The sequence below is a fragment of the Antechinus flavipes genome, chromosome 1 (assembly GCF_016432865.1).
Source record: "Antechinus flavipes isolate AdamAnt ecotype Samford, QLD, Australia chromosome 1, AdamAnt_v2, whole genome shotgun sequence".
In the NCBI taxonomy this organism is placed as follows: Eukaryota; Metazoa; Chordata; class Mammalia; order Dasyuromorphia; family Dasyuridae; genus Antechinus; species Antechinus flavipes.
In genome coordinates this window covers 647657015-647683277 of record NC_067398.1, presented here as the reverse complement: position 1 = coordinate 647683277, position 26263 = coordinate 647657015, and the positions used below count along the sequence as shown (strand labels likewise).

At 40.4% G+C, this 26263-nt stretch overlaps 2 protein-coding genes across 4 annotated transcripts in view; both read left to right on the top strand.

Annotated features, from left to right (window-relative positions):
• The window catches only part of LOC127544568 (zinc finger protein 239-like), a 50045-nt gene that overhangs the window by 4324 nt on the left and 19458 nt on the right, over nt 1–26263 (top strand). For all 3 annotated transcript variants that reach the window (XM_051971241.1, XM_051971243.1, XM_051971242.1), the window contains one exon: nt 19618–19734. The gene's annotated coding sequence lies outside the window, so the exon portion shown is untranslated. The remainder of the gene's footprint in view (nt 1–19617; nt 19735–26263) is intronic.
• On the top strand, nt 184–26041 carry LOC127547964 (zinc finger protein OZF-like). The gene is made up of 2 exons (XM_051975102.1): nt 184–313; nt 23417–26041. The coding sequence occupies exons 1-2, from the start codon at nt 184–186 to the stop codon at nt 24931–24933; spliced, it is 1647 nt and encodes a 548-aa protein (XP_051831062.1). The 3' UTR covers nt 24934–26041.

The window sequence follows — 26263 nt, the reverse complement described above, 5'->3', positions numbered from 1 at the left end:
TCTATGATGCGTCCATATTCGTATGTTCGAAGGGCGTGCGTTCAGGTATTGGAAGGGTGTTCCCGCAGGCTTGTTTATGGAAGATTGTGCAAATATACCTGTGTATCGGTAGAGTTGGCGTGCACGCGCATTTGTTGGAGAAGGGTGCATGCGTACATGGGTATGTGAGGAGGGGGTCCGTGCATGCATGCGTCTTACGTGTGCGTGCGCAGTGTCTGCGTGCCGGAAGGTGTGCACCCTACATTTCATGTCTATGCCTTGGAAGGTATGAGGGAGCGGAAAGTTGAGAGTGTCGTGGTGCAGGGGAGCAGGAGTATTTTCGCCGATTTGAGGCAGAAATAGTTCTATTACCGTGGGAGACGTGGGCAGCTCAGGTTGGTAGCAGCAACTCGGAATGTCGGGAGGGCACTAGCCTAAGATAAAATAGGTTGGGCGCAGAAGGGGAAGGACCTTGAATGCAGCTAATGAGAACCTGAAAGACGCCGGGGAACCGCTGCAGGGTTTGGCGCCAGGGAGGCTTGTGAATGAGAACCTTAGGAACTGTGCAGCAAAGTAGGAGAGGGAGAGAACCTAAAGCTCTGTGTGTGTGTGTTGGGGGGGGGGGGGGAGGGAGGGAGAACAGGGGTAGGGGGAAGTCTTTCTGTTTGCACAGAGTCAGAAGCATTGTGGAATCAACAAGCACTGAATTTGGACCCGTTTCAAATCTTGGATGATTAACTTTTGTGGGTCTCAGTTTCCTCATCTGGGAGTTGAGCCTCAAAGGCCGACCTTTAAAGCTCAGTACAGTAGTAAAGTTGGGGATAAAAGGTTGAAGAGCGAGTGGATAGGGAGGCAAGAAGCATAGAAAAGGGAGGTGGTGATTTTAGGGTATAGGATCAAATGAATTTTTCAGGAGAGTAGGCAGCAGGCTAGAAGTTAATAGAAAAAAGAAAGGTGAGAAAGAGGGAATGATTTCTGGGCACAAAAGGCTCCTGGAAGAAAGAAGGGATAAGATCAAAGGATTTCAGAAAGGCCATAGCATTTACTAAGTACTTGCTATCTGCCAGGCCCTGTCTAAGTGCTAGGGATACGGAAAGGCAAAATCGGGCTGTGCTCTCAAGGAGTTTCCAGTCTAATGGTACAAACAGAGAGGTGAGCATTTGTTGAAAAAAGCTACCTCTTCCTAGAGAAAAAAAGGCAAAGAAAGGTAAAGATTTATAGGTGTGGAGTAAGGGAGAAAAGGGAGTTGGCATCAGTTTTCTTAATACATTAAGAGACAAGGTCATTTGCTGAAAGAAAAAGGGAGCTGGGGGGAGATTTAGAAAGCTCAAAGAAAGAGAATGTTCAAAACATTTGTGAAGGAAACGTGTTAGGGAATTCATTCATAATAACAGCTAATATTTATAGACTACCAGGTTCTTTTAAAGAACTTTATAATGATTATTTCATTTAAGCTACACAAAAATTCTGAGAGGAAGGTGTTATTGTTATCCTGTTTTACAGATAAAGAAATTGAAATAAACAGAGATGAAGTAAGTTGTCGAGAGTCACATAGCCAATAAGTGTCTGATGCTGGATTTAAACTCAATTCTTTCTGATTCCAAGCCCAATCTGTGGGGCCCTCCAGCTGCCCCATGGAAAAATAAAAATTTGTAAGGTGCTCAGTTAATATAGTTGTGTGATTTTCTCTGTGGAGGTAAGAACAAGAAGAGAAATGTAGAGTGGAAAGAAAGTAAACATTTATTTAGAGCCCATTATATACCAAAAATCATGCTAAGTGCTTTACATTTATTGTCTCATCTGAATCTCATGACAGTCTTGTAAGGTAGGTGCTATTATTATCCCCATTTTACAATTTAAGAAACTGAGGTAGGCAGAGATTGTGACTTTCCTAGGGTTACACAAATAGTATCTGAAGCTGGATTTGCCTTCAGATCTTTCTTATTCCCGGTTTAGTGCTCTATTTAACTAATTAACTTTGATGAGATGATGGGGATTGAGACCAGATAGTACATGAATGGTTGTGATAGGAGAAGGGGCAAAGAACCCAGATTTGGTGGGAATCATATAAATGAACTGGTGAACTGTAGGATCAAGACTGCAAAGTGAGAAAAATGAAGGCAGAGAAGGGATGATGGATTAATAAGGTAGAATGAAATGGAAGGATGCGAGATCATGGTGAAGGTATTGAAGAATAGATTTTAGAAGGAACAAAACAGAGGAAAAGCTCCAAAAGGGATAGTTATCGGTGATGGTGGAATCTCATATCTACAAATGTCAAAGGTGTTGTTGAACTTAAGAGACCAAGGAGTTGGAGGAGACTTCAGAATGTACATGTTCCAAAGTAGGAGACTGAGGGTAATAGTGGAGAGGAAGGGTGAATGGAGTACTGGAGTTAAGTGAGTAACTGGGAGGCTTGATGGGACAACAGGCTTTTGGACAGGTTATTACAAATGAAAGATTGCGTGAACCAAGAGTGCTAGCTTTGGAGTTGAAACTTGAGTTCAAATCCTAGTGCTGCTGCTTATTATTCATGATCCTTCTCTTTAGCTATATAATGGGCAGTTGAATTAGAAGATCTTTAAGGCACCTTCTAACTCTATCTCTATACTATGTATTTATTCCTTTGGTCTCCTTTTATAAATGTTAATTCTTTGCTGTGCTCCAATCCCATCCAAAAAGCATTTAGTAAGATCCTGTTAAGAGCAAGGCACTGTGCCAAATGCGAGGGAGGCAAAGACAATAAATAGAAAAACTGATCTTATCCTCAAAGAGTTTACATTTAAACTGTATTCTGGGCATATGTTTTATCATGGGAAATTTCTGAAAAACCTGAACATTTTCCATGATTTATGTCAAGATGATTCTTTTCTCTGTCTCCGTTTCCCCACCAAAACTCCCAAACAATACAACACACACACATATACCCAAAGTGAGGGTCATGTTGAGCAGCCTTACCCCAAAGTGTTTGGAAGAGCAGGGAAAATTAGGAATAAGGACCTGGATAGTTTGGGCAGTCTTTTTTCCAGTGAATAAAAGAATTAAATTTATTTTTAGTTTCATAGTTCCATACCTATCATATGTTAGGTAAAGGGACAGGAGGACTCATTTTAGTATAGGATGAGGAAAAACTTCGACACATATATTGATTTAAGGTTTGCCAGACCACTTTATAAACATTTTCTCAGAGCAGGTGCCACAATTCTGTGAGGTATAGGTATTATTATCTCCATTTTAAAGATGAAGAAACTGAGGCCCTGAGAGGTCTTGCCCATAGTAAGTATCAGAGGTAGGACTGAAACCCAGATTTTCCTGACTCCAAATGAGTGGAGTGTGTATGTTGCTTCTAAAGTTAGAGCCTTCTAGCACTGGAATAGGCTGCCCTAACAGGTACTGAGTCCTTTCTCAGGTATCTGTGTAAAGTCTAGATGATCACTTGTCAGGATTGTTGCAGAAGGGATTTCTTTTTAGTAGCTGGACCAGAACTGGTTTGGATTTAGTCATGTGCAACCCCTTTCTTTACTTGATCCGATTTTCTCCCATTTCCTCCAGCAGATTCCCCATAGTTATTCCCACCTTTAATCTCTATTGGCCCTTACTCTACTGACCAAAAACGCAGCCAGGTCTCACTATCCTTAAACTTTTGCACTCTATTCTACCCTCATCCCATCATATTATTACCTTATATCTCTTTTCCCTTTCATAGCCAGGCTCCTGAGGTGGGGAAGAGGGAAGACTCTTTTCCCTTTCATAGCCAGGCTCCTGAGGTGGGGAAGAGGGAAGACTATCTACACTTCTATTTCTATTTCTTCTCCTCTTGGTCTTATCTGTATTCTGACCTCATCACTTAACTGAAACTACTCTTTTCAGGGTTACCAATGATCCCTTAAGATTTTTTTTGGACATCTTTTATTTTTATATTACCTAAATTTCTTCCTGTATTTCCCTCTCAGATAGCTATCCCATCCCATCCCATCCCATCCCAACAAAGTTGGTGTGTAACATCACCAGTGATGTTGTAATTGACAAATCCAATGGACTTTTCTCAGTCTTCACCTTTCTTGATTTGTCATAACCTTTGACATTATTGATCATCCTTTTCTGGATACTTTCTCCTCTGAATTTTTATGACACTTTTCTCAGGCTCATGACTGTGCTTTCTTCATATTCTTCGCTAGAACACTTTCTATAGCCTATCCTCTGTGAATATAGCCCTAATGCTCCCTCTATATTTTCTCTTGGTGACCCCATCATCCAAATATAATAGTAGTACTAGACTTGCATATACAACTCTGAAATGTCTCCTCAGCCCTGGACACTTTTTTCATCATTCATTGTTTTGGTAAAACTTTTAAGTTGTCTGTTTATTCAATTTTATGATCAGGCTGGGCATCCAATTCAAAATATGCTCTAATTGGAGCCCTACGAGCAGTAGCACAAACAATCTCATACGAAGTATCATTAGCTATCATCCTCCTCTCAATTATACTTATTAATGGCTCATTCACCCTAAAAACACTCTCTATCACTCAAGAAAACTGATGACTCATTATTACAACATGATCTTTAGCTATAATATGATATATTTCTACACTAGCAGAGACAAATCGAGCACCTTTTGATATAGAGTCAGCGTGTTATGTGCAAAGCTTTTCTCTGCTTGTCTCTGATTGCTTCTGGTCTTCTGCATATTTGAAAAACACGTTTCAATCTCTCTCTTCTCTATCTCTCTCGGTCTCTCTCTCTTTTGCTATTAGCTCTAGACATTCTGAACCAAGTGTCCTGTAAATCCCAAACTATATAGTTTGGAGTCCAAAATAAAACTCATTGGCTTTTCCCCCTAAGATTTCTCCTCTTCCTATCTTCCTTATCTCTCTCAACCATATTACTATCTTTTCAGTAATTCAAGTTTGCTACCTCATCTTCTTTTATTCTACATAGGGATTTATTGTATATATGCTGCCAAAGCCAGCACCTATATATCCATTCAATTGCCAAGTCGTGTTGTTTCTATCTCCACAATACCTTACACTGACCTTACGCTGACCCTTGTGTAGGCCCTATAACTTCCAGCCAATGCTATTACAATTGTCTCCTAGTTAGTCTCTCTGTTTCAAATTTCTGTCCTTTCCAAACTGTACAACTGTCATAGTGATCCTCTTAAATCACAGGTCTCTCTCAGCATAGCTCTTTATTATCCCAAGAATTAAGTACAAACTCCACTGGCTTTGAAAGCCCTTCAAAACTTTGCCCCAGCCTACATTTTCAGGTTTATTATATTTCATTTCCCTTTAGATGCTTTTTAATCCAGTCCAACTTACCTTGTTGCTGTTCCTCATCCAGGAACTCCCCCATTTCATCTCTGTGCTTTTGTACATCTTTCCCCTCTGCTGAGATTGTGTCCTCTCTTCATCTCTGGCTCCTGGGTTCTCTTGTTCTTGTTGTTCTGGTACTTGAATCATATTTGACTCTTTTGTGACTTCATTTTGGGGATTTCTCATTAGAAATCCTGGAGTGGTTTTCCAGCTCTAGCTAGTTTTATAGATGATGAACTGAGACAAACAGGGTTAATCCACTTGCACAGAGTCACACAGCAAGTAAGTGACTGAGGCTGGATTTGAACTCATAGAGATGGGTCTTCCTGATTCCAAGTCCAGTTTTCTATCTACTGTGTCACTTATCTGTCCTTTAAAATCACTGGATTTTTCAAAGCTCAGCTTAAGTTCCACTTTCTTTTTATTTTCTTTTTCCCTGATTATGTGTAGAAACAGTTTTTAATTTAGTTTTAAAATTTTGAGTTTCAAATTCTCTCTTTTTCTCCTTCCCCAGCCCCCTTATTGAGAAGGCATGCAATTTGATATAGGTTATAAATGTATAGTCATGTAAAACATATTTCCATATTAGTCATTTTGTAAAAGAAAACAGGCAAAAAATAAAAATAAAAGAAAGGCAAAATAAAGTGTGCTTTGATCTGTATTCAAACACTGTCAGTTCTTTCTCTCAGAACGGATGGCATTTTTCATCAGAAGTCTTTTAGTTGTCTTGGATCATTGAATTGCTGAGAATAGCTGAGTCATTGACAGCTATCTTTACAGTAGACAGTCTTATTAAAGTATTTTGCTGGTTTTACTCATTCTGTTTTGTATCAGTTCATCTAAGTTTTTCTAAGAGTATCCTGCTCATCATTTTTTATAGCACAATAGTATTTCATCACAATGATATATCATAGCTTGTTCAACCATTCCCCAATTAATGGGCATCCTCTCAATTTCCAATTCTGGCCAGCAGAAGTCAACTTCTGTTTTCTAAATGAGCTCTAACTGAATAGCAACAAGGTGAGTTTGACTGTTTTTTTTTTTTTCTTCTTTTTTTGTCTTTATATCCCAAAGTCTAGCACAATGTGCATAACAAAATTTATAAATATTTGTTAATTGACTGATTACATGATGACCTTTTAAAGTCCTGTCTAGCTTGAGATTTCAGAACTATGAAATTCTTATTTATGGACCCCTTTTTTTCTGTTCTAGTAGGAAGCAGAAAGAATCCAGGGATTAGAGCTACATGAAAATTAGTTTTTCCTAAGCCTTGCTAGGAAATCAGAGATTTCAGAGATCAGCACAGAGAAGAGTGGTGGGGTAGAGTGGTGAGGACTCACTATCTATAGGGAACCAGACAAGAATGATGGAGGTACTAGCAAGTCCCTCTTCCTCTGCCTTAGTCCAGTGCTTCTACATATTGTGTATGATATTGGTGACTATATTTTAGGAGGGACCTTGCCAAATGAAATCAGTCCAGAGGAAAATGGCCAGGATGTTGAAAAGATAGAAAATTGGTATAGAAGCATTCGTTGAAGGAACTGGAGATGCCTAGAAAAGAGACAACTCAGAGGAGACTTAATAATTTCGAGTTTTTGAAATGTCACTGGCAAGAGGGATTAGACTTGTTCTACTTGGCTTCAGATAGTAGAACCAGTATTGCTGGGAAAAAAATTAGAGAGAGAGATTTTTGATTTGATAGAAAATTTCCTAATAATTATAGCTACTCAGAAGTGGAATGGATTACCTGGAGAAGTTGAGAAGCTTATAGACACGATTCATGCTTAACCAAGATTGAATTCTCTTTGAGATTCTACAATATGATTCAGTACTGTGTGGATTTTTCAGTTACTTTCCCCTTAATGATAAATTATTAATTTATGTGTTGTTCACAGTAGAGGAGAGAAAATGTGCGAAACCCAAAATTCAGTTCTATTTAATCTATTTGCCTATGATTCCTTCTACTGTAAGGATATTATTTCTACCTTCTTCTGTAGTCCACTATGACTTCTCTTCCATGTTCTCATACTCTTTAGGGGGTCAGACTGATGATGCTTTAGTGAAAGGGCTGTATCCAGTAGCCCCTTGTTTTCTATAAAGAAGGGGAATCCTAGTGAGTGAGGAAGCTTCAGGAAAGGACTGGTCTCATTCATGGCTCCTCTGTTTTCCCTTAGCTCTGCCTGCTCCCCAGGTATCTGCCCCTTTTCCTAAGGAAGCCGAGGAGCCTTGGCTATGGCAGCTGTGTTCCCGATATTGGCCAAGTCCCAGGTGAGCTGTCCCTCCAGAGGTCCCATCACTTATCTTCTCTCTTCAGCTGCAGAGATGGCTCCTGGTTCCTCCCTTTTTAACCTCTTCCTTCCCCCATCTTCCCAGGATTACAGGTATAACAATGGAGGGGCCATGGTCTCGGCTCTCCAGTCACTGGGGTCCTTGCTCTGTTCTTGGCTCTTTTTCTTGACCACAGTCACTGAGATTCCCACCTCCCAGGTGGGCTCGCCTCTGAAATTCCCTCTGAGATCGGTTGCCCAGCGAAGCCTTGTCTCCTTCCCTCCTGCTGGGTCTTTGCTTAGCTAATCCCTCCCAGAGGCCTGACTCTAGATCACTGTGGCATCCCTGTGCAGCTTGTTTATTTATACCCTTCTATCATCAGGCCAGGGGGACCAAAGATGGGGTCTCAGTGTTCCTGATTCAGTATAGAGAGTGGCCCAGGCCTCCCTTCGGCTCCTTTTGGCCCAAGCCCTTTTGTGTGAAAGTATTGGGGAAGCCAGAGAATCTCCTTGGTATGGCCAGTCCAAAATCAGTCCAGGAAAGACTGCAATAAGGGGAATTTAGAACCTATAGCTCTCTGTGCCTGCATTAGACCGGATTCCCTTCTCTAGTCCTGAGCAAGACAAGCTCAGTCAAAAATGGTTCATTTTTCATAGAACTAATGTCTGTGTTGTGGTGGAGTCACTAGGTGAACAGTGGTGTTCTTAATTACTTGGTGTACAATGGGGTACGTAATTACAAAGGATTACTTAATTTTATGTTCATCTACTTATTTATTTATTTTTTTTGCTGAGGCAGTTGGGTTAACTGACTTGCCCAGGGTCACACAGCTAGGGAGTGTCTAAATATCTGAGGCCAGATTTGAACTCAGGCCCTCCTGATTTCAGGGCTGGTGCTCTATCCACTGTGCCAGCTAGCTGCCCTAAATTCGTATATTTTTTGAGAGTCTTCTATGAACAAGTAATATTTATACTCTAGGGGATACTGAAACTCGATCTCATTTATATAGTGCTTTAAAGTTTGGGAAGTGCTTTACAAATATTATTTCATTGGTTGCTAACAGCAATTCTAGGAGGTGGTATGTGATGCTATTCCTCCCATTTTATAGATGAGAAAACTGAGGCAAACAGTGAGCTAGTGAGTATCTGACTCTGGATTTGAACTCTGGTCTTCTTGACTCTAAGTCTAGGAGTCTACTCTTTATGTTATCTAGAAGATTATTCAGCCCCTATACTGACTTTATATTTCAATCCAGCAATCACTGATGAAGAATCTACAATGTATAAGGCACTGGATTAGGTGATGGGAAATATAGTGCAAGGAAAAAACAGAAAACAGTCCCTGTTGTCACATCTTAAATTCTACTGGGGCTGGGGGTGGGGAGGAATACACTTCGAGGAGAGGGAGAAAAGACCTGCCTTAGGAAGTGGCCCCTGAGCGAAGGCCTGAAAAAGGCCGGGATTCTAAGAGGTGGAGGAGAAAGTGTGCCAGATGGTCAGGGAAGAGCCTCAGGAAACTGGAGATAGGATGTCTGGCGCAGGGAACAGGAAATAAGTCAATTTGGCAGGAACACAGAGCACATGCAGCAGGTCTAGAAGGAGAGATGGAGCCAGATAGTGGATAAATGCTAAGGTGGACACTCTGCATTTTATTCTTGTAGCAATTCTTGTAGCCGCTAGAGTTCTTAAACAGGGGAGAGAAAGATGCTGCTGGAAATTTGCTTTAGGAAGATTACTTTGGCGGCTCTGGGGAGGGGAGAGAATGGAGGCTGGTGCTTTAGTCTCTGTTAAGGGAGATGAGGGTTTAAGGTAGAAAGTGGCCTCTGAGCACAGAAAGAAATGGGAATGAGGCGTTATGGAGGTGGAATCACCAAGATTTGGTACCTGTTTGGACATAGGGGTGGGAAGTGCAGTGAGAGACAGGAAAAAACTAGGGATGAAAAGACAAGAAAACTCCACAAAACTATAACTCCTATCCTGGGGTGCTTACATTCTCCTGGAGGGTACAGGTGTTGCTGTTGTTTGTCCTTTGAGTACCATGACATCAGGGAGGTAATGCAGTGACATGCAGATGCATTGGATTTAAGTGAGAGAGGGCTATGCAAGGTCATCTAACTCACTTTCCCCTCTAGAGCCATCTTTGGAAGAGCCCTCCCTTCCTCCTTTCCTCCCTAGCTCCTTCCCTTCCCTCCTTCCTTTCCTCTTTCCTTTCTTTCCTCCTTCCTCGTTCTTCCCTCCCTTCTTCCCTCCCTCCCTTCCTTTTTCTCTTCTTTCCTTCTCCCCTCCTTCCCTCCATTCCTTCCTTCCTAGTCTAGAGAGGTAGTAAGGGCATGGACTAATTTAGAGGCAGTTTGTGAAGAAAGGATGCAAGAGATACAGAGGATGGTCTAGAGCAGAGATATCAGACTCAGATAGAAAATGAGGTCCCTGTAAGCTATACATTGACTTAGAAAGCCACAAATTAACATTATCTGTGTTATATTGTATTTTTGTTTATCTTGCTTAACATTTTTCTATTACATTTTTCATTTGATTTCAGCTTCACCTGGCAGTGCTATGTGGGAATTTGGTGTAGAGAGAAAAGAATAGAGATCTAAGATACAGCCGGTAAATCCATCTTTGGAAGACAGAATAGAGAGGCAAAGGAAACTTAAAAGGAATGGTTAGAAGGATAGGAGGAGAGGAGCAGAGAATATTTGGGAAGAAGAGGTAGTTAAGTGCTAAATCCTGCAGAAAGATCAAGAAAGATGAGAATTTTAAAACAAGTAAGTGTGAAATCATTTAAAATGAATGAATATAGTTTTTTCCACATTGTCTTTTAATTATAAAATCTTAGAAGGGACCTCAGATGTTACTTGGTAATATAAAGACATTCTGCTGCTCAAGAATTTTCAGACTCCCTATTGTTTCTAGGATAAATTACAAATGTCTCAGTTTGGCATTTTAAATCCTTTATAACCTTCTGTTATGAGTTCAAAAGTTGGAGTTCTTGTTCTTCTCAAGGCACAGCCGGTTTAGAGGCTTAGAGCCCTTCGGATGTCTCCAAATCCAAAGGTTCTGTCCTTCAGCCTCTGCCTCTGCTTTCTTCAACCTCCAACCAACACAGAGATGGAATGTCTCTCTTGACTCCCTCCGGGGAGCCCAGCCACCAACTACAGTGGTGTGAGATGAAGATGAATCTGGTTGTCCACTGAACTCTCACTCGTAACTTTATCCTCTGAAAGCTCTTCGTCCGCCACCAGCCAGCCAAGTGGAAAAAATGTATTCTCCATAGATCCCTCATCGCTGGCCTTTTATCTGACTCTTCTGAGAGAATGGGATTATGGGTTTTCTCCCATAGTGCTCTCTGGCCCAATGAGCTTTAAGGGAGGTGTGGACTCCCTTGAAGTTACAAAGTTTACTTTGTGAAGCTGGCATACTTGTGGACTCCAATGAGTAAAGGTGTGAACACAAGCCTTGTCTTAATTAGTTCTACTTAGTACCTTGTTTCAGGTTCTGGCCAAAACATCTTCTTGTAAGATTAGATCAACTCTAATTAGTTAGCAGTTACTAAGGATTCCAACATCTTCCCCTTTCTTTTGTTTTAAAACATAGGGGGTTTCTGAGGGGGTACACATAAATCCATCAATATGGGCCAGAACTTTGTAACAGATATACATGGTATACATAAATCCATCAATATGGGAGGCATTATACATAATTTACATGAGCACATAGCAATATAACACAGGCTAGTAGTAATGTAACAAATAACATGAATCATCCTGAAAATTTACACATGTCCATAAGTCCTAGAAACAGTCCAGTAGGATTCCATTGTCCATTAGTTCATGTGCCAGGAATCTAATAATTCTTGTAAGCTCTGAAGTACTGCAAAAGGTCTCATCAACAATTTTTCATCTTAAGGAATCCAATGATTCTCGCTGGTTTTTCAAGAACTAAAACAGTTTCATCTTGGGTTAGGAAATCCAATGATTCCTGAAGATTTTAAAAGTCTTTTTAACAGTCTCCTTATCAGCTATGGTCTTTCAATGGTGAGCACAGTCAGCAACAGAGCCACCCGATATTTCTTGAGTCTTCTCCTTTGTTTCAAGGGTCTGCTCCATCTTTCTGCGATGGACAAGGCAAATGCGGCTCATAGGCACCCATCTGATTCCTTCTCCACATGTAGAGATGCAAGCAAATCCTCTCCCCCAAGCAGTTAGCCTATCTGGTCCCTTCCATTCACCACTTTCTGGGTCTCTCCACATCACCTGGCGATTATCTAAAGATAGTGGAGCTGCTCGCACTGGACACTGCTCTTCTGGTGGGTTATAAAACCTGTCTGCTGGAGCCAGTGCATCTTTATCAAAGATTAAAAAATTAATGGTATAGAGAACTAAATTTAGAAGTTCTCTAGGGTTACCCGTGGCTCCCCCTTTCTTTTGTTTTTGGAGGAGTGTCTTAATGTCCCTGTTTCTTCTTTCTACTATTGCTTGACCTTGAGGATTAAAGGGTATGCTAGTAGTGTGTAAAATCTTATACTGTGCACAAAAGTGTTCAAAATGTTTGGAGGTATATGCCGGTCCATTATCTGTTTTTATTTCTTGTGGCACACCCATAATTGCGAATGCTTTTATGAAAAAAGATTTATAATGGGTCACATCCATTTGCCAGATTTCATTGGGTCTCAAACCACGAGGGTTCTTCCCTGGAGGCAGTGTAGGAGCGTGGAAGGGAAGGCAAGCTGTACAGCTTTTTACTATGCTCCTAGCTTCTTTTGTAATCCCAAATTGTAAACGCAAAGCTCGAGCAGCCTGATGGTATTTAGAATGGGATTCCTGGGCCTCCTGAAATAAAGGCGTACTGGCCAACATAGTTAAAAGGCTATCTGCCTTGGAATTTCCATCAAAAATAGGACCTGGAAGTCCACTATGTGAGTGGACATGCAGGATATAAATCTTTCCTGGATGCTTTCTCACTTGCTCTTGAAGTTCCTTAAAGAGCTGATATATATTAGAAGCTGCAAATTTTATTTGGGCTGTGGCAATTCTTTGTACCACACCTACTGAATAGGCTGAATCAGATATTATATTTATGTCGCCTGGGTAATAAGTGAGAGCTAGCATGATCGCATATAATTCGTTCTGTTGAGTGGACTGAAAAGGAGTTCTGACTACTCTTTTTACGGTTAAATCATGAGAGTGTACAGCACAAATATTTTGTTTGGCTGTGTCTGTAAAAATAGTTGGTCCTTCAAGAGGAACCTTAGAAACCTTCTCCTCAAAAATCCATTGCCAATTATGCAGTAGTCTGGTTATCTTCAATGGAGATCCATGTGCAAAATTTGGAGCCATGGCCAATAAAATTTTCCACTCTGGGATGGTTTCACAGCATACATTAATTTGTGCATTTGTATAAAAGGTGTATATCTTGTCAGGTCTTGTCCCAAATAATTGTACTGCTCGCTTAATGGCCTTTAATAGAATTCTAGCCACAAGCACTGGGTAAGGCGTAAGGCTTTGTTCTGGTTGTGCTGGGAGGTTCACCCACTCTATCTCACTGTCTCCTTGATGAAGGACTGCTGTGGGTGCTTCTTTCGTAACAAAAACTGATATTTCCAAGGGTTTTTGAGTTACTCTTTCAACTACATTGGATAAAGCCAGTTCAACTTCTCTCAAAGCCTCTTGAGCTTCTTTTGTAAACCGGCGTGGTGAATTTAAAGCAGTGTCTCCCCTTAAAATGTCATATAGGGGTTGCAATTGATTGGTAGTTAAACCTAATACTGAACGCATCCATTGGATATCTCCTATTAATTTTTGGAAATCATTTAAGGTGTTCAACCTCTCTGTTCTTAAAGACAGTTTTTGTAGAGTAAGTACCTTAGGATATATTTCATATCCTAAATATTGAAAAGGAGCATGCCTTTGAATTTTTTCTGTAGCGATATGAAGTTTGTAGTATCTTAGTGTTTCTATGGTCTTTTGTAGACATGCTTCTAGCATTTGTTCCTCAGGTGCACATCCCAATATATCATCCATATAATGTAATAGCATAACTTTTGGAAATGCTTTTCTTATTGGAGCAAGAGCCGCAGCAACATACATTTGACACATAGTGGGGCTGTTCTTCATTCCCTGTGGCAAAACTGTCCATTCATATCTTTTATAAGGCTCAGCTAAGTTAATGCTGGGCACTGAAAAGGCAAATCTCTTCATATCCTTCTTATCCAGAGGAATGGAATAGAAACAATCCTTGATGTCTATAACCCAAAGAGGCTATTCTCTAGGAAGCTGAGTAGGAGATGGAAGTCCTGGCTGAAGAGTTCCCATAGTTTCCATCTGTTCGTTCACTTTTCTTAAATCAGTGAGCATCCTCCATTTTCCCAATTTCTTTTTTACAACAAACACTGGTGAATTCCAAGGACTTAGAGAAGGTTGTAAATGCCCTTGTTCAAGCTGCTCCTGTACTATATCTAATAAGGCCTGAATTTTATCGCTACTTAAGGGCCACTGTTCTATCCACACTGGTGTATCAGTTTTCCATTGGATAGGAACAGGTGAAAGTGTTGGCAGGCCTTCAACAGCAGCCCTGCTTAAAAAACCGAAGTACTCATTTTTAACCCCAATTGTTGTAAAACGTCTCTTCCCCACAGATTGATGGGGATTTTTTCAACTATAAAAGGAGTAAAAACTCCTGTTTTGCCTTCAAAAGTCCATCTCATAGGGGCAGCACTAACTTCAGCTGTTATTGATCCTCCTACTCCAGACATAAAGGTGTCTGCTTTAATCTTTGGCCAGTGACTGGGCCAACTGGCACCTCTAATAACTGTACGATCCACACCTGTGTCTACCAATCCTTCCAATGGTAGGCCATTTATATAGATAGTGAGCATAGGTCGGTCAGCTGTTACAGCTGATGTCCAGTATATTTCTGGTTTTTGTGGTCTGGAGTCAGAACCTGGGTGACTATCACGAGGCTGCTTATTAGGATTCTGTATGAGTAAACCTGATGCTACTACGTCTCCTGGGTGATAAGTCACACATTGTCTACCTGTCTTAGTGACTGGGATATTATCTACACATTCCCCAGTTTCCCACATCAGTGTGTGGATGGACACTGTTTTGTACATACAAGGAGGTGAAATGGTCAAGCCTACTGTGCCTGGAGGTAGGGGATCCATAGGCTGGAGAGGAACAGATTTCACCTCTCCAGAGGGTATCTCAGTTGTCCCAGCTGCATACAGCTCTATTCTCCCCAATTGTAATTCCCTTCTGCCATCAGGTTGCTTCCTGGCTGGTTGACTGTGTAATCCCCTTCTCCCATCATATGGCTTTCTGGCTGATTGGTCATGTCTGGGTACTGGACTTCTAGGCACGATCTGGGTGCACCATTGGCTGCCATCATGCCCCAAGTGTTTTTTGCCTTGGGCCCTGGGGCTGGGCCCCTCATCCCGTTTCCCTGAATCTGTCTGCATTCTGAGGCCCAATGGAAGCCTCTGTTGCATTTTGGACATGGGGTTTGGGGTCTTGTTCTCCCCCCTTGTTTTCCCATTCTATCTCTATACCAACATTGAGCTTTCAGATGTCCTACTTTTCCACAAGGAAGTCCCTTGCCAAGAGGGACTCTGTCTTCTCATGTTTGGATTTTGGGAAGTCTCATCATAGCCTGGCTATAAAAGGCACCTGTGCCCACTGTGGCACAGCGTCTTATGAGCTCCTCTAAAGGAGCATCCTTGCGCAGTCCTAGTATAATTCTTCTGCAAACCTCATTAGCATTTTCCTTAGCAAGTTGCCTTATCAAAATGTCTGTTATTGCATTTTCTCCATTTGTTCTTGTGATAGCTGTCTGCAAGTGTCCCACAAAGTCAGCAAAGGGTTCATTTGGCCCTTGTGTTATTTTTGTGAAGGCCCCCCCCCCCCTTGTCGTCTTTATTGTGGAGATAAGCCTATGCTTTGATAGCATTAGCAGCAATTTGCTGATATGCTGCTACAGAATAACTAATTTGTGCTGCGACATCTGCATAAGGACCTGTACCTGTTAGTAGGTCACAGGTGATTGCAGTATGAACTCCACTTTGACTATTTTGTTGGGCTTGTATCCTACAGAGCTCACTATATTCAGAAAGCCACAAGTAGTTCTGTCCAGGTTCTAGGCATATTTTTGCTATAGATTTCCAGTCATTAGGGGTCAAGATTTCAAAAGACAAATTTTGTAATAGCATCTTAACATAAGCTGATGTAGCCCCATAAAGAGTGCAAGCTATTTTCAGGTCTTTGAGGATTTCTATATCAAAAGGTGAGTATCTTCTACTTTCTTGACCTGAAGAATTAAACTGTTGAATTACAGGAAAAATGTGGTGTTGAAATTCTGATATATTTTTCCCTTCTTCTCTGGCCTTAATTAGTCCCTTTTGCAATCTACTCATAGGAGCAGCTGGATGCTGGGGGGGAGGTGCTGGATGCTGGGGGGGAGGTGCTGGATGTTGGGGGGGAGGTGCTGGTGCTGTCACTGCCCCCCCCCACTACCCCTCCTCTCTCCATCCCGGAGGGTGGAGTTGATAGAGGAGAGCCAATTACCTGCTCCTCAGGTGGGGCTGAAGCTGCCTCAGATTCACCCCACTCTTGAGCCTCACTTAAGTCTCCCTGCCCTGTGGGGATATGACCATTAATCTGTTCTTTGTCTTCCTCCTTTATCTCAGGCTTCCCCCTTTGGCTATTCCTAGAGTTTTTTCCTTTTCTCCTAGAACAAGTAGGGTATTTTAAGGCCATCTGTATCGTATTGTATAAATAGAATACTTCAATGGAAACTGAATGAGGACCATTTTCATTGTTATATGCAGAGATCTGTTGACCAACCAATGCCCAGTTTTTTAGAGAGATTTGCTCTTCCTCTAAGAACCAAGGGGAGGTGCGTTCTAATGTACCCAGAAGTCTAGCTGCCTGTCCCCAAGTTACAAGTAGCCCTTGATCTTCTATCAGCTTAAGCAGGCTTTCTATAGCACCACTCCTGGGTGGGGCTGGGGTTTGTGGGGTGGGGTGGGGGATGGAGAATCTTTACCTAAGATCTGTCCCATTTTCGCCAAAAAAGGTTGTACTCACTCAGTTCCTGGTCACTGGAGACTTCTTCAGTGAAAGTAGGGTTCTTGGTTCCCACGCTTGGGTGCCAAATGTTATGAGTTCAAATATTGGAGTTCTTGTTCTTCTCAAGGCACAGCCGGTTTAGAGGCTTAGAGCCCTTCGGATGTCTCCAAATCCAAAGGTTCTGTCCTTCAGCCTCTGCCTCTGCTTTCTTCAGCCTCCAACCAACACAGAGATGGAATGTCTCTCTTGACTCCCTCCGGGGAGCCCAGCCACCAACTACAGTGGTGTGAGATGAAGATGAATCTGGTTGTCCACTGAACTCTCACTCGTAGCTTTATCCTCTGAAAGCTCTTCGTCCGTCACCAGCCAGCCAAGTGGAAAAAATGTATTCTCCATAGATCCCTCATCGCTGGCCTTTTATCTGACTCTTCTGAGAGAATGGGATTATGGGTTTTCTCCCATAGTGCTCTCTGGCCCAATGAGCTTTAAGGGAGGTGTGGACTCCCTTGAAGTTACAAAGTTTACTTTGTGAAGCTGGCATACTTGTGGACTCCAATGAGTAAAGGTGTGAACACAAGCCTTGTCTTAATTAGTTCTACTTAGTACCTTGTTTCAGGTTCTGGCCAAAACATCTTCTTGTAAGATTAGATCAACTCTAATTAGTTAGCAGTTACTAAGGATTCCAACAACCTTCCTCTAGCCATGAACTCTTGTGTCCTAGCCAGTCTGCCCTACTTGCTATTCTCCAAACTTGATAATTCATCTCCCACTTCTTTTACTTTTCATAGGCTGTGCTGTCTCCTGAAATACACTTCTTTTTCACCTTTACCTCTTAGAATTCTTAGCTTCTTCCAAAACTCAGCTTAAGTGTCTTTCAGAATGGGAAATCTTTCCTAATTCTCTGAGTTGTCATTTTACTCTTCCCCTTAAATGATATTAGGATTGTCAGATCTGACAAGGTTACGCCCCTGCTCAAGAAGCTTTGATGACTCCCCATTACTTCTAGAATAAAATAGAACCTTTTCTGTTTGGCACCCAAATCTTTCACAATCTTTTTCAGGCTTATAATGCATTACTCCTTTCCACATACTCACCATTCCAATTAGTCTCTTTGCTCCTCTTGTATGTTACATTCTACCTTCTGCTTGTGGCCTTTGTATAGCGGTCTCTTCCAATTATACACTGTTCCCCTTCTTCACTTCCACCTCTTGTCACCTCTGGCTCCCTTCAAGACTCAGTTCTAGAGCCAGCTCCTCCAGGAGGCCTGATTCCCCCATTTCTTAGCATCTTGTACCTCCCTTCTCCCTGAAAAATCATTTTTATATATTCTGTGTTTACTTCTCTATGAATGTTTTATTTCCCTTCTTGAAGACAGGAACTGTATTTTTTTTTTTTGTAGTCGGTCACTGTGGCTGCCTATAGGAAATGCTTAATAACTGTTTCTGAGTAATCAGTTATGTTTACTCATCTCCAGAACATCTTCAGGAGGACATTGGAAATGTTAGAAACTGGTTGAAAGGGGAAGTTTCGGGGTTTGGAGTCTGGAGGTAAAAATAATAACATGGTGTGGTGGCCATGGAGGATGCTCACTCTTGGGGTTGGCCAAGTGAAGGTCTCGGTTGATGAACCCACGAGTAGAGGAACTGGAAATCTAGGGAGTTCAAGGAAATAAGCATTTTGAATCTTCTACATGTGAGGGTAGTGACTGAGCCAGGGACAGGAGGGAGAGATACCTATAAGTAGTTGAACATCATGGCTCTCAGCCACAGCATTTAGACAAAAGTGGACTTTAGAGGACATGTGGTTACTTGGCTATGGGTGTGCAAGCTGCAAGTAACTTAGCCAGGAGAAATCAGGCAGCCACTATACAATTAGCCTTGCCAACTCAGACTACTGAGCAGGGGTAAGCGCTGCCTGTATACACACACACAGTTCCCTTTTTCCTCCCTCCAAAGTCTTCTTCCCTCACTCAACCTGCCCCCTTTGCCAGTCTTTCTATGAGGCCTGGAGATTGGTTCTGAAGAAGCAGGAATATGTTGTTTCAGGGAACAGTGATGTTTGACGATGTAGCTGTGTATTTCACAAGGAAAGAGTGGGATGTACCTGGACTCTCCTTAGAGGGCTCTCTACGGGGACGTCATGCTGGAGAATTATGGGAACCTGGTCTGCCTGGGTAAGGTCACTCTCTGGAATCTGCCTTCCATCCCACCCCCAGCTCTGGGGTTTTCTAGATTTCCTTTTTGTCAAGAGTTGTTAGGTTGTCCAGTAGCTCTGGGTTTGCAACTGGGCCCTCAGAGCTTTTTTATCCCTTTTGTACTCAGGGATGAGTATTTTTGCTTCTTGTGCTCAAGAGATAAGTCTGTTCCTTCCAAAAGGGCAAATGGGCAGTTTCCTGGTACTGGGCCTGAGGCCCACATTTTATTGTCTCAGTAGAAGCTCCGGGATAAACATTTAAATAGTACTCCCTGTGTTGGGCACTGTGCTAAAGTATTTTACATGCTATCTCTTTTGATTCTTTTGATTTGATTTTCACAACAACACTGTGAAGTGGGTGCTGTAATTTTCCTCATTTTATAGTTGGGGAGATTGAAGGAAAGAGAAATTAAATGACTTACTCAGCTTCACGCAGGTTAGTAAGTGTTGGAGGCCAGATTGGAACATAGCTTTTCCAGCTGTAGCAACTAACTACCATAAGTGTTAGGCTTTTAGCAGCATAAATTCTTGGGATAATGTGCTCATTGGTAAAAGTTTCCTATACTCTCAGCATGTGAGAAATAGTGGTTTTTGTCTTCTATCTGCATCCAGATCCTCAGTTCCTTTGCTGGGTTGGACTTTGCTGGTTATAGAGTCTCTTCAAAAAACCTAACTTTGCTGCCTTCTCATCATGGCCTCTTCTGATAGTCCCTTGTAGATCAGTGAACTAGGACTAAGCCTTGAGAATAATCTGAGTTCCACAACATGCATTAATCCAAGCCTTTCCTTTATCACAAGCAGGTTTTCCAGTCTCCAAACCAAACCTGATTTTCCAGTTGGAGCAAGGAGAAGAACCATGGGACCTGGAACAGCAGAGTACTGAGGAAAGAGAGGACACCTGGAAAGACTTGAAAAGAGGTAAGACAGACGGACAGAGACAGAGAGTAACAGAGACATAGAGATACACAGAGACAGAGACAGAAAGACAAAGTAGGAGTGGGGGGAAGGAAGAGAGAAAGGGAGAGAGAGAGACACACAGAGTATGTGTCAGTGGCAGCTATGTCATCATCTTTTATAACAATCATACTTGCTTTTGAGAAAATGGAGAGTTAAAAGAAAATCAAGTGATGGGAAGTGGCCTTGAATAATTATATATTTGTCTAAGAGAAGTAAGGAATTTGGGGAACTTAGAAGGGATTTTACAAAAGAATCATACTTATCAGGAATGCATAAATTAATAGCACTTTATTACTATATGTTTTAATTCACACAAAGGAAACTCAAGACTAAAAATAAAGCTCTTGACAAATGAAAAATGGAAGATAAATGGCAACAAGGGAAGGATATGTGCCTAGTGTAGTTGTTGGGGCACTGGGCAGGTAGATCTTTGGATCACTGGCTGATGAGTAAGGATGTCTCAGTGCTAGCTCTTCAGAAAGCCTTCTCTGGACTTGGTGTACTCAGTTCTACCAAGGCTTCCATAACTTTTATTTAGTACAGAATATCTGATTTATATATAGTACTTTTATACCAGGGCAGCTGAAGGTAATGGGCTTTATGGGGAAGGAGAGATTTCTTACTCAAGTGAGTCCACTTTGTTTTCTGTCTCTAATGTTACAGAAGCATTTAGGTGCTGGCTAATGCAAGAAGCTTTAGCTGAACCAATAGGGAGTAAGAGTAGAAAGGCAGAGTGTTAGATAGGAATTATTCAGCTCACTGCAGGTATATTTTGTAAATCTTACAGAGAATCATGTAGGTTCTAGGAGTTTGGGGATGGTAACTAGGTCAGGGCTTAACCTTTTTCTGTTTGAGACCACTTTTTATCTGAGAAATTTTTATGTGACTGAAGGTATGTAGGTATAATAATATAGGTATACAACTCAAACATTTATTGATAATAAATCATAAAGAATTTATTTCAAAACAATCTTTGGTGTGTATGTATTTATATGTATATGTGTACAAACATACACACACACACATACATAATTTTACCATTTGTTAAAGACAAAAGCAAATTTGCATATTAATAAGATGGATGTGCTTGTTTATTTTACTTAAAGAACTAAATCTTGGTGGAGTATTTGTTACCAACTTTTTCTTGATCTCCACATTAAGTTACATGACGTCACATAGGGCTGTGACTCACAATTTAAAAAACTTTGCCCTAAGGCACTTAGAAACAGATAAGTGGTTCAGTGGATAGAGCTCCTCTGCTGAGGAGAAGCAATCCAAGGAATTGTTATAGATGGGGTAAGAAAGAGTATCTGTAATATGGTGGAAAGGAATGGCTTCAAGCACAAATGGAGGTGATACTCCCAATATCAGTGACATGAGAAAATATGTCTACGGAAAGGGCTACCTTGTCATTTTCAAGGGTTCCTATTATATTGAAAAGTTGATATAGCATATCTCAGGAGTACTAGTCAAGAAGACCTGAATTAAAATCCAGCCTCAGATTCTTATTATCACGTGATCTTGGGTAAGTCACTTAACCCTTGTTTTCCTTAATCTTCTGGAAGAAGGAAATGGCAACCATTCTAGTATCTTCCAAGAAATCCCTATGGACAGTATGGTTCATGGATTTAAGAAGAGTCAGACACACCTTAATGATTGAACATGAGGCTACTCTGGAAAGGGGGTTGGGGTTACTAAGAATCACAGGGTTAGAGGGAATATAGAGATCATTCAATCCAATTTCTTCATTTTATGCATGAAGAAATAGAGTACCTGCTATGTAAGTTTATGATAATTACTTGAAGGGTGCAGAGAACTTTCTGCCTTCACAGAGTTTATAGTTTTGTGGTAGTGAGTTAAGGTACATATATGACTCAATTATAAAATATATATTGAGTGCAGAGTGAGATGCAAAACAGAGTACTAGGTGAAGTCCAACCAGGAATATAGGAAGACAGGACCTGGAAAAAACTTAATCCCTTTCAATCAGGGAAGTGGCTTTGGAGTTGGGCTTGATAGATTGAGTAAGATTTTAGCAGGTGAAGTAGGGTTGGAAAGAGATTTCAAGTTGAAGGAATAATGTGAACAGAGGAATAGAGGTGGAAAAACTCAGGACTTGTCTGTGGAATAGGGGATAATCCAGTGCGTAGTGAGAAATACTCAGAATTTCTGGTGGAAAGGTAAGCATTGGGTTGTAGAGGACCTTTAAAATCAAGAAAAGGAGTTTGAAAACAGTTAATAAATGCCTACTGTGTCCACACTGGTGAAACAACATGATGTAGTGGAGAGAAGGCTAACTTTGGAATCAAGAGAATCTAGGTTCAAGTGATGCTTTTAATACATATTGGCTATATGACCTTGGGCAGGTCAGTTAATCAAATAAACATTTATTAAGTGCCTGCTATATGCCAACCACTATACTCCTCAGTGCCCTAAGCAATTTGTAGGATGGTGATACCAAACAAACATGTGATCAAAGTAAAAGAATTATATTTCTTAAGATTATTCTAGGTAGTGAGAAAAATAAAGGACCCAGGATGGAGTTATGGGGCTCTCTTATTCTCAAAGAAAGTGGCTTGATACAGTGTTTCTAAAAAGTCTCTTGGTACTGGTAAAGGGGCAGAAGGTAAACTATTAGAGGCAGAAATATTGCTGAGAAATAATCCCTTAGTATTAGGTGTCAGTAGTAACTGAGCAATTAAGGAAGCTGTGAAGGGAGAAGGGTCATTTGGAGGCCTTTCGTGATTATAAGAAATATATTTTTCTTTACATTATGTTAGAAGTCAGATTTGAGAGAGTACAATAGAGAAGACCTCAGAGAAGAAGAAATTGTAGCAAATGCTGTTGTCCAATATTAGATTGTTTAGGAAAATAAGGATCTGCTTGTAGGCTGAGGAGAAGCAATCCAAGGAATTGTTATAGATAGGATAAAAAAGAGGGTCTGTAACATGGTGGAAAGAAATGGCTTTGAGCACAAATGGAGATGATACTCCCAAATGTCAGTGACATGAGAAAGTTAATGTGATTAGGAAAAGGGCTACGTTGTCATTGGTTTCCCTTCAAGGGTTCCTATTATATTGAAAAGTTGATATAGCATATCTCAGGAGTACTAGATGATAAGCACCATAGTACCAGTTAGAAGGAGCTCCTTACTTTGTGTCTAACTCTTGCTACCTGCAGTGGTTTCTCTGCCTTAGCCCATCATTCATACTTACCTGCTCTTCTTCATCTCCTCAACATTCATCTACCCCCTCCTCTCTAAATCTCCTGTCTTTCTAATTCTCTTTTTGCCTCTTTTGCTTTTTATTCATCATGCCTTCCATCTCTGCCTCCCACTCTTCTCAACTGGCTCTCCGTATCTATTCCCTTTGCTTTTGATATATATTAAATTAGATTAAAGATTGTAAACATTTACAATGTACCCCAGGCACTGTGGTAAGGAGAGATTACTTTCCTCCAAGACTTCATTCTTCCATTTCATCCAGCCCTTACTTAGCACTTCCTTTTTCTTTCTAGCTTTTGAAGCCAATTTTGAGGGCTGTCAAAACCATCTGCTTCTTTTAGATCTCAATTTCAGTGATTATATTCTTCTAGGAGTTTTCTTTTCTTCCAGTACAGAAAACATTTTTGTTTATTGTTTCAGATTTTGAGATAGGGATTGAGAACAAGACACCTTATAAAAAAGAGAATATATCAGAAGATGTAGAATCATCTGGAGGGACTTCAGAAATACCTTTAAAAGATGCTTCTTGGGAACCTATTTTTGGAGGAGTTTGTGCATTTGGGGGAAAGTTAGAAAGTAACCAGGGAAATTCTACTGAGGTAATATTGGAAAGATCGTTTATCCAGGAGAAAGGTTTCTCTGAAATGGCTGTGAATCACAGCAAAACCTCCACTGAAGAAAAAAGTCAGGAATGTGGTGAATTTAGGAGAAACTTTGATCTGAATACAAGTTTTGTTTTACACCAGAGTGATACTATGGGAGAGCAAGCCCATGGTTGTGATGCCTGTGGCAAAATTTTCAAATACAATTCAGATCTTATTCGACATCAGAGGATTCATACTGGAGAGAAACCTTATGGGTGTGATGAATGTGGGAAAGTCTTTAATCTTAATTCAGAACTTGTTCGACACCAGAGAATTCACACTGGAGAAAAACCTTATAAATGTAAGGATTGTTGGAAAGGCTTCAGCCAGAGCTCCAATCTTATTCGACATCAAAGAATTCATACTGGAGAGAAACCCTATGAATGTATTGAATGTGGGAAAGGATTTGTCTGTAGCTCAGGACTTATGCAGCATCAGAGCATTCACACCGGAGAGAAGCCCTATGGATGTGATGAGTGTGGGAAAACCTTCAATCTGAACTCAAGACTTATTCGACATCAGAGGACTCACACTGGAGAGAAACCATATAAATGTAATGAATGTGGTAATGCTTTCAATTTAAATTCAGAACTGATTAGACATCAGCGCATTCATACAGGGGAGAAACCATATACATGTAATGAATGTTATAAGGCTTTTAGTCAAAGAGGGAATCTTATTCAACATCAAAGAATTCATACTGGAGAGAAACCCTATGAGTGTCTTGAATGTGGGAAAAGCTTTAGCTGCAGCTCACATCTTATTCAGCATCAGAGAATCCATACTGGAGAGAAACCATATGAGTGTGATAAATGTGGTAAAGCTTTCAGTCAAAGCTCCCACCTTATTTTACATCAAAGATCTCATAATGGAGAGAAACCTTATAAATGCTATGAATGTGGGAAAGACTTCAGTTGGAGCTCGCAACTTATTCAACATCAGAGAGCTCATACTGGAGAAAAACCCTATGGGTGTGATGAATGTGGTAAAGCTTTCAGTGTAAATTCACAACTTATTCGTCATCAGAGAACTCATACTGGAGAAAAACCCTATAAATGTAATGTTTGTGAGAAAGCTTTCACTCAGAGTTCCCACCTTATTCAACATCAAAGTATTCACATGGAAGAGAAACCTTATGAATGTGTTGAATGTGGGAAAGCCTTTAGTAGGAGTTCATCACTTATTCAACATGAGAAAATTCATACTAGAGAAAAACCTTATAGTTGCCAGGAGTGTGGAAAAGCCTTTAGTCAGAGCTCACAGCTTACTAAGCATCAGAAAATTCATACTTGAGAGAAAATGATTTTGAAAGTAGAAATGTTTTTATTTGGAGCTTACACATTCAAAAGCAGAGCATTTGTATAGAAAAGAAAACTATAAAAATATAATATATATGGCAGAATCTTTGTTATCACTTTGCCCTTATTCAGTGTATTTTTTCATCACTTGTCATCCAGTGAATATTCATTTCAAAAGGTGATGAATGTGAGATGTTAATGATGTAGGATTAACAGGGTTTAGCAATTAGTCAGTTAAAAAGTGGCAGGGGAGAGGAAACAGTCCTTATAGGTTTTTAGATGTGAGTATTTGGAAGAATGGTGGTATTCTCAATAGAAATAGGGAAGTTTATTGGAAGGATAGGTTTTTTTGGGAAAGATAATTGAAATCTATTTTGGAAATGTTGAATTTGAGATGCATAAAAGACATCTAATTGAAAATGTCCAGTAGGCAACTAATTATTGATTGAAGACCAGAGTTCAATAGAGAGATTAGGACTAGATGATAAAGCTAAGAATCATTTGCATAGAGGTGATGATTGATCCATGATAGCTGATGAGACCTTCAATTCAATAAACATTTATTATTAATATCTGCAATGAAAAAGATATTGGTTAAATACTGTCATGGAGTTAAACATTCATCTGTCAGAATGGAGGTTTACAATATGCACATCATGTTCAAGATAATATTAAGAGGTACTAGGTACAACTGGAAAGGATCAAAGAAGGTTTCATTAGAGAGAACGTATTTTAGTCAAACCTTAAAGAAAAGCAAGAATTCAAAGAAGTTAGGGAGAATAAAGAGGGAGTGTTTCCTAAATACAAGGAATGACCTATGGCTTCTTTCTCTGTTAGGAAGGAAGGAAACCAAGGGAATATAATACCCTTGAGACCTAATGCAATTTATTTCTCCAGAATGAAAGAAAAAAAAAGTTTGAGAGATGAATTATCATGTTCGAGGAATGGTGATTGTAAGAAAAGTTTTAGTCAGACATGTTGAATCTCTAAGAGCATAAGGTCTTCACAACTCAGGACTATACCTCTTTAGAATTTATTAATATCAGATTAATTAAGCATTCATTACTTTGGACCTACCTGCATGAAACTGAAACAGCTTTATTGGGGAGAAAATATTTATATTTAAAATTGTTATAATTAAGATGGACCTTAACACAGTTGTGGAATTAATTCAACTCTAAATATTTTGCTAACCTCTTATTCTTAGTTGTAGTACCTAAAGATGAAACAGATAATTTCCTCTCTCTATAATGAATTAACAGTTACAAAGAGGTAAGAGCCCACTGAAGGATTGTGAAGTTTCTAGCTATTATTTCTCTTCCTCT